Raw genomic sequence first — 8,992 nt, 5'->3', positions numbered from 1 at the left:
TTCAATTTTTGTATCCGTTCTTTCTAGGAACAAATTAATTTTTCTTCTGTGTTTTCTGTGTGATCCTCCTCTTGTTTCTATATATCTGCTGCTTTTTAGGACTAAGATGCCACATTTGTTGTACTGCAATATAACATGTACTGTGGCACAAGGCACGCACATGCTTATAAAGTAATTTACAGCCTTAACTTAGCAACAAAAAAATGAAATATTTAATCTGCGAAATTCCTTTATATCATACCATTTGCACTGCAAACAGGAAGTCTTCATCCTAGAAGAAAGACTAGGTTCATCAGTTAAGGACCTAATCTTAATAACTGCCAACAGCAATGCTAAAAGGAGAGTTGAAGCCTGATTTTTATCTGAAGTGAGGCACTACACCCATGAACTGTAGATAAAACTTTTATTTTTTTCAAGGTAAAGCAAAAAATAATTTAGTCCAGTGAGTAATTTTTCTGTAAGTATCAAGAACAGTTTACTCCTTATTAAAAGGGCTATACAAATAGCCATTTAAAAGATTTTAATGCAAAGCCATCAGAAAGGGAGGAAATGCCCTTTGCTTTGTTTCACACTGATCACATTCATAACTGCTTGTTGCCATTTTTCTGTGACAAATGTGGATATAAGTTACCAATACAAAAAACCAGGAACAACAGCTCTCTGAGTAACACAAACCTTTCTTCAGGTGTTGGTTGTGTAGGGATGTTAACAGAGAGTGACTGCTGCAAAAATCTTTAAAAAAAATAACAAAAAATATATCTTGTGGCTGTTGACCTTCATGCTCCAACATCAGAGGCTGTAGCTGGGTATCTGTAGCAATACAGTTTGTTGTCTGCACCCCCACTCAATAGCAACTGATGAGAGGAAAAGAAAACTGTGATTAATATCAGAACTAAACAAAATAGCTACACAGAAGTTGAGGACTCAGATTTTCTTTCCTTTGAAGACATAAGCAGGAGTAATGAATAATGAACTGTTAGTGCATGACTAAAACGCAGAATCAAAAGTGCAGAAGTAGCCTTGTCTCTTACCCTCCTAAAATTAAAGGCAAAGTTTTTGCAGGAAAACTTAAGTTTTTCCCACCTTTTTACAGAGAAGCCACACTGAGAATCTTTAACATTAACAAAATGTTTTTCTCCCATTTTATATATGTGTGTATGACTACAGTAGCAGAACAGCTTGCTGTAGAGGATTATATAGTTCCCTGCATCTACATGTACTGCCATGTCCCAGCTGCCAGTTCATGCTGCTTTAGTCTGCAGGGCAGCAAACAGCACCTTTGGAACAAGAGGTGTGGTGCTGTTCTCCTGTCTCTCCTTGTCTGGAATATCAGGGTAACACCCCTTTAATGCTACAGAGCTTAAATTCCCATCCTTATCCTTTGCACATGAGCATGGGGAAGTGCTGCGATGTGTATGACAGTAACACCTTCTCTTTTACTTAGTATCAACCACAGCACAAATAAAACTTCGTGTTCTATTCTATCTTTAAGCAAAAAGGAAAAAACAAGTCCATGACTGCTTTTAGCTCTCTTCCTAACCACTATGCATAGAAATTGAGTAACTTGCTCCTCAGATTCTTACCCCTTCTTCTGTCCAGTCCACACACAAAACCTTGTCTTCATGAGCAGCCAAGTCATACAGAGGAGCTTTGCAACTGGTAAAGCACAGGTAGTTACAGTCACACGTTTGAAATTATGTGAGCAATCACAGAAAACAAAATTGGTCCCTGGAAAAATTACTGTCATGATGCTATCAAACAGATGTGGTCTAGCAGTATTAAACACCTTCAGAGAGTAAAGATATCTACTGTCTGTGATGTTTTCTTTGCTTTATCCACAGCTGATCACATCAGTTTTAACCTCTCCTACATCCCCAAAGAGAAAAGCAGCAACATTTTGCTCCTGCTTGCAAACTACCTTGAGACTGAAATTTAATTAATCTACATTTTAGGAACAGTTTCTTGCAACTGTGGATGCTTCTCGACTGTATGTGTTTTCCAGAAAAGCCATTTATGTCTTCTGACTGCAAACCACTTCCTGGCTTTGAAATTTGTAATGAAAGGTCTGAAAAGAGTATCGAGTTAAACTACACACTTTTAGGCTCATTCCTTAGAGAACGTATTTTGTTCCTTAAAATAGAGGAAGGTTAGCAGACCTTTCATTATATGTGTTTGATTCCTAAATCCTAGAGGGTTTTTACAAATGCCACAGGAGTTTCCAATTTATGTCTCAGACTGCTTTTGCTTTTTCATTAACTGACCTTGTAAGTTTACGTGCTTTTGGAACAGTGAAGAACATGTTTATTTTACCTCCTTGTGTCCCACAGCTTCACAATGTTGTCCAGAGAACCAGAGATCAACTGATGCTCATGGGTAGGTGACCACTTCACTGATGTCACCCAGCCTGTGTGAGATGTCAGAGACAGGAGAACCAAAGAGCCATCTGAACAGAAAAAGAGAAAAGACAGCAGCAGATGTCAATTGAAATCAGCACTTTTAAGATGCATACAAAATCCAGTGAGAAAAGCAGTCAGCAACATGTCTGTGTTCAAGGTAAGTGTTTCTTCCACCAGCAATTCTAACTTCAAAAATCAAAGTGAACTTTAAAGAAAGCAAATAAAAATATACTGCACAAATTCTGGTAAGAAAAAAAAATCAAAATTATAAAAATGTATTTTCTTGTCATTAAACTCTTTTCAAATATTTTTGAAAAAGTAAAGTATACCAAAAAATTGCTTTTATTATTAACATATAAGAAGATAATACTGTTAAACTGAGTTATAGAAGCTAAACAAGTAAACATGTCTATGAAATAAATCTGGCAGGCTCAGTAGTAAGTTCTCTGGAATCCTGTCAGACAGGACACCACTATATTGTAACAAAGTGACTTCTATTTCACTTTAATTAAGGTCCGACCAACTTAAGTGTGAACTGTAATAAAAAAAAAAAAAATTCAGGCCTGCAACTGCACAATTGAACATTGATTAGTTAGTTAAAAAAAAAAAAAGGAGAAAAGCTGTGCTGAGTTAGTTTTCTAAATTATTCAGTGAGAAATCAAAAGTCATCTTGCACCAGATTACAGAAGATAGACGTAATCTTGGTATTTGATAAAAGCCCCCAAATGTTTTGTTTCAAGCAGAGGGACTAGAAGACAGTATGTGAGATGTCTCCCAACAGTGAGAAGTTCTGACTTGGAAAAAAACACTTGGAGAACATACATGTTTTTAGCTCACCTTTGCTGCGAGGATCCCATAGTCTAATATGTCTGTCAGTGCTCCCGGATGCGAGGCGTCGACACAGTGGTGAGTAAGAGACAGAATTAAACACTTTGTTTCCTGTCTGTCAGAAAAGAAAATAGTAACTAAGAGAGGAGCTGCTATTTTTGCACAACCTCTTTTATTGCAGGACTTTGTCTGTAGGTTCAGCTAAAGTATAGTGATCTCACCAAAGTTGATTTGAGATCTCCAGTCTCAGCGTCCCAGAGTTTAATGGTGTGGTCCCATGATGCACTGCAGATTTCTTCAGCATCTGACCACAGCACAGAGGAGACGGCTTCTGTGTGGCCAGAGAGGGTTGCTAGGGGAGTCTAGAATTTAAAGATGAGAGGAGATTAGATTGCATATCGTCGATAAATCTATTCTTTCAACAAATAAAAATATGTGTCTGACCAGCCTCAGACATACCACCATATTCACAGAGTCACTTTTAACAAAGAAATTATTTTCTGTGACTACATTTTTAAAATAAAATCCTAGACAAACCTGGAGCTCATCTTACCCGGGTTAGTCCCAACTGTTCAGTTTTCTGCTTCTTCCGTGGTCTGTTAGCTGCTTCTTCCATTTCATCCTCTTCATCTGTAGGTACTGTGACAGAAGATGGTCAGACTTGATCTAGATGGTTTTTAATTAAATTTCCATATAAGCAATTAAGCAAACCCTGTATTTACAGTACCTAACCTGGCTGTGATGCATGAATATTTTAAAGCTACACCTCTGATCAGATCGGTATTATCTCTATTTTGCGCATGAGGAAAATGAGTACAAATTCAGCTGTCTGCTGCAGGTTGTGCAGTTTTAAAATGAAGTCACAATTAATTTTTAAGACCACCATTACTCATGGAAATTCCCAACAGTAATTCAGGTGTGTGATAAACACAATTTTCTTTTAGATACAATACCTACATACATACTCCCAAACTGACAGAATATGACTTCTAACAGTGAAAAAAACAAAAAACCATTCGGATCAAATGGGATTAGTCTACGTTTCTAGAGAAGACCTGATCATCTTACTGTCCTCTATATTATGATGTTAATAATAGAACAGGAAAACAACACACAAACTTCTGGTTTTGAAGGAATCTATACTCAAATCTACACATTTGTATAAATCCATTAAAAATAAATGAAAGAGATACAAAGCACTATGTTCTGAATAAATTAAACATCAGCAAGCCATTGATAACCATACCTGAAATTGTGTTACCAACCAAACCAGTACCTTAATATAGACAAGTATAGTCTTACAAAGCTTGCAAAAAACCCCACCAAAAAACAAACAAACAAACCACCCCCAAAAAACCCACCTATGTTGCTTTTAATATTACAGACTCAAATTTTCTTAAGGAAAAAAGTGGATATCTGAAGATATCCATCTTTCAGGTTGTAAGTACAGGGTTTTTTAAGAGAGCCAGGAACCCCAGCTTACGCTTATCCTACCTGCAGACCAGATCTTTAACATCTTATCCCAGGATCCACTGCAGAACTGTATGAACAGAAACATTTTGTTAAATGCTGATCCAGACTGACCTTGTAAGCCATATTAAATACACTTTCTGCTTGAAAAATTACCCAGTGGGTTATAATAAATGAAGAATAGTGCTTGGCTCCTCAAAAAAAAATTTCTGGCATAGATCAAATGATTCTTTTTTCTTTCCTTTGCAGGAAAAACATCTATGAAATATCACTTAATTTCCTTCAGCACCAAAAGGTTTTATTTTAACCTGTCTGATATTGAGACAGGCTGGGAGCAGTGTTACCTTTCTGCTCTTAACTGTTGAATTCCTGGATAAAAGGAAAGGACCTCTTCTATCACTTGCTCTTTCCAAGTTTCACTCTGGAATTTTTTCTCCCACCAAAACTACTGTGAAAATTTAGGTCAAATTTGAAAATAGTTCATTATAATGCAAAATTCACATGCATTAAAAGTAAAATTTACTTAGAAATAAACAGCAGTATAATAGTTTGTGCCTATCTAGAGTCACCTTCAGCTTTTTGTGGTTTTTAGAGGTTAAGTGCATCACTTTGAGAAGATGGCCTATCGTTGATATACCACTCCTAATCATTCAATAACCACCATTTGTAACAAGACTGGAAACTTATTAATGTGTCAGTTAAAATACCACAGTCAGTCATAAGAACATGATGACTAGTACTTATGCAGGGACACAAATCATTTTTGAGATATGGGCTGCTAACATCCTAGAAGACAAAGGTTTCTTTCCAGGGGTCACTTACTTTAGTTCTCGTGCAGTCAACAGCTATGGAGTCTACACTCCCAGCATGTCCCCTGCAGCAGTGAAGGGCTTTCACTTTGTTTTTCTCCACATTCCACTCCCATAGCAGGACAGTTTGGTCCATAGAAGCACTGAGTAACAGGCACGATAAACTGTCTGAGGAACAAAAAAGTCATGCTCACACACAACTCCACTTTCCAAAGTCTTTATAGTAATTATTCTAGTCAAAGAAGAAATAGCAGAGAGATAGAAACTCATACATATCTCAGTTTACATCATGTTACCCTGCAAGTACAGTGAATATAAATACACATACTGATATTTGCTAAAGACAGCTACAAGGTAGATAGACAACACACATGTTAAACCATCTATACTCATTACTGTTAAAGGACTGTTTTACTCACACCATTACTTAATTTCTAACACCACTGACAGATCGAATTAATTGTAGCATTTAGATAATTAAATATTAATGGTTGATGAATGCTGACATTTCTCCCCCAATAAATCAAAATATTACTACTCCCCTAATATATATACTGACCTTGCTTCACCCATGCCACATCCTTCACTACTTCTGTATGCCCAGCTATTGTCATGATGGATTTTCCTTCTAAAGACCAGATTCGAGCAGTCTGATCGTAGCAGCCAGTTAATATCCTGCAGGGTACAGAATTGGAAACATTGTCTTTAAAACCAACAGTGTTTTTATGAAAAAAAGCCTTAACCGGAAATTGTAAAAATATTAGCACAGTAACTGGTTAGCTGAAACAAATTAAAAAAATTGCTACTTTGTGTGTTTTGGGGAAAAAAAAAAGTTTGGAAAAGTAAAAAATCTTTTTATTACAGAGCAAAGCTTCATTAAAACCTACAACCGCAAGGCTAGGAGTACTGGCTGATAAGAAAAGCAGTGGAAGTACTGCATATTCTGGTAGGTGAGACGTAAGATTGCTTACATCATTTAAAGCAAAAGATAATTCGTTGTTCATGGTATGTTGCTAGAGGATCCCAAAGCATTTTCAGACCATTACTTAACATAGGAACATTGCCTAGCTGATTGGAAAATAAATGTGAAAAGACAGTGGAAAAGGACAATTACGGTTGGTTTGTTTTGTTTTAAATAAAAGCTCTGCATAAAGGTACACTATTGTACTTGTTGCTAATGAATGCCACATTTGCAGTCAAAGGTTTAAGCTAAAGAGATAATGAAATCTAGCTGTCCTTTGAGAGAAAGGATAGTAAACAGCATTTGTATGATGCATTTGCATTAACAGTATCTCATGTTCAGTGGCCCTGCCTGTTTTCTACTTGTAGTAAAGTCTCTGTAAGCTCAGAACAGAGGTGTTAAAGCAGAACTGCTTACAAAAGCAAGTAGCTGACTGACTTGGCAGGTGAAAAAAAAAATAAAAACATAGAGAAGAGGGGAAAACCCCAACCAGATTATTAGATATTAAAGAGAGGGAACAGTACTCCATTTGACACCATGGAATCCTCTGCACACAACAGGAATAAGCAAGACAAAACTTAGAACTGGCTTAGCATGGTACCATTCTTCAGTGGCTTGAACAGAACTGATCCAGTCATCATGGAAGATGCATTCCTCTGGCTGAGGGGCCATATATTTCTCCACATACTCTATTTCCACCACTTCTTCCTAAGCTCACAAGACAAAATACTTTAGTGTGGTTTTATTTTTTAAAATCAGTAACAGTAATATTTAACTGTAGTGTGATGCTAATATACAAGTTTAGAGGGGAAAGATCTTGGTATCCAAGTGCTTTGCCACATTAATGGAATTAATTTATTTAGGAAAAAAGTGTCTGAATTATATTGCTCTCCATATTTTTACCAAATTACTATTAATAGCAAGCTAGAAGCAAAAGCACAAAATTTCACTATTCTCGGGTTCCTCTTCCTCTGTATTTACCCATATAAAACTCATGTCTAAAATACTTCACAGCATTTTCTAGAGGTAATACAAACCTTCCTCATTATCCCGCAATGTAACTAATAGAGCAGGAGTCAAGATACATTAATGATGAACTGAATAAGACACGAATTTCCCCTCTGAACTGTATACAGACAACAGCTTGGCTAACAATGTTCCTTGCACTGCTAAATCCCATATTCTAATAATTTTGCAGTTCCGAATGGATTTAAACATCCAGGGAATTCTCCTGGGAGTCAGAAAAGACGCAAAACTGAGCAAGGAAATCCACCTAGTCAGGATGACACTGTAATACCTAAATAATATTGAAGTAAACTGTCAAAGTCTGTTCTGCTGTCCAAGATGGGGAGAAATTGTGTGTGACTTACCGTGGAGATATTTTCCATTTCCATGTGTGTGACCAGTGGCATACGCAAGAACTGGCCATTGATAAGGAAGTCAAATTCCACATATTTGTGATCCGCTGAAACACATTAGGAAAAATCCACATTCAGGTATCACTATTTATTTGACACCATCAAGAACAGCATCATTCTGTGTCTGGTTCAGAAGAATGGAGCCAGCAAGAGGTTAAAAAAAGACAAAAACCAAACAACACCCCAACAAAACAGTCAAGTGTCTTTTCCCAGTTATGTAAGTGGGCAGCCCATGAGTTCCACAGGATTATGTGAATTAAGAGGAAAGGAAAATTTGCTGTTGGGGTTCAAGGAGTTAAGTTTGCCTCTCATTATTAACACATTATTTTCTAAATTATTTTCTCTGTAGCTACCTCTAATGAAACCCCAGTGTCGCTTCATCACTGTTCTGTATGGAGCTTGCCACTGCTAGCAGACATCATCACTGGCTAGAGCCTTGTATTTGAGGCAACAGGAAAATGCTAGTAATTTTTGGTTCATATTTTTCCCTCTGTAACAGCATAGTTGACAAAGGCAGCACATGTGGCAAGAGCACAGACTGCACTATGTACTAATTCTTTTATTCGAGGTTGTTTGTGATTTCATGGGTTAAAAGCAACTTACAGAAGTCTCAGCAGGTTGAGGTACAGTTACTCCAGTTTTTTAATAGAAAATGAGATTTTTCAACATTGCACAGGTGTCTTTTCCCCAAAAATCTTTCAGGTCAGTCAGGCCCATTTCAGCTAGTACTGACAGAATGGCTGAACTCTTCTCAAAAGCTCTCACAAAACCCAAACCTTTGGCTTCATTAGTTCTGCGAGGCTTTGGGGAGCTCTGCCATTCCCACCTGCTGGGGCAGCTCAGTCTGTGGTGCTGGGCACGCATTAACCCGGCATTCGCAGCAGTCGCGGCTGCCCACCAGCACCGGTACCTGCTGCCTTTCTGCTCAGGCTCTCAGAGTGCCAGACTCTGGACAACCAGGCCCAAACAGAGAGGCGAGACCGGCTCAGGCTGAAGCCCGAGTCCCCGGGTGCTCTGGCCGGGCCTGCCCTGAGCCCTGCGGCTTGTGGCACTCGGCGCTGCAGCCGGCCAAGCTCAGCCAAAGCAGGAACCCGCCCGGCGTGGGGCAGC

General features: G+C 38.0%; 1 protein-coding gene across 1 annotated transcript; it reads right to left on the bottom strand.

The window, feature by feature from the left end:
• Positions 1–539: 539 nt before the first annotated feature.
• On the bottom strand, positions 540–7,924 carry WDR12 (WD repeat domain 12). Its single transcript, XM_010174623.1, has 11 exons — positions 7,835–7,924; positions 7,066–7,172; positions 6,063–6,178; positions 5,517–5,671; positions 4,719–4,764; positions 3,778–3,863; positions 3,446–3,586; positions 3,234–3,339; positions 2,311–2,443; positions 1,584–1,656; positions 540–854 (listed from the first exon to the last, which is right to left on the bottom strand). Exons 1-11 carry the CDS (start codon positions 7,874–7,876, stop codon positions 777–779), a joined length of 1,083 nt encoding a protein of 360 aa, XP_010172925.1. The 5' UTR covers positions 7,877–7,924; the 3' UTR covers positions 540–776.
• Positions 7,925–8,992: the final 1,068 nt, after the last annotated feature.

This window comes from Antrostomus carolinensis, unplaced genomic scaffold, assembly GCF_000700745.2.
Source record: "Antrostomus carolinensis isolate BGI_N321 unplaced genomic scaffold, ASM70074v2 scaffold36188, whole genome shotgun sequence".
NCBI classification, from domain to species: domain Eukaryota; kingdom Metazoa; phylum Chordata; class Aves; order Caprimulgiformes; family Caprimulgidae; genus Antrostomus; species Antrostomus carolinensis.
Note: the sequence above shows the minus strand (reverse complement) of the source record. Positions and strands in the feature narration are given on the sequence as shown.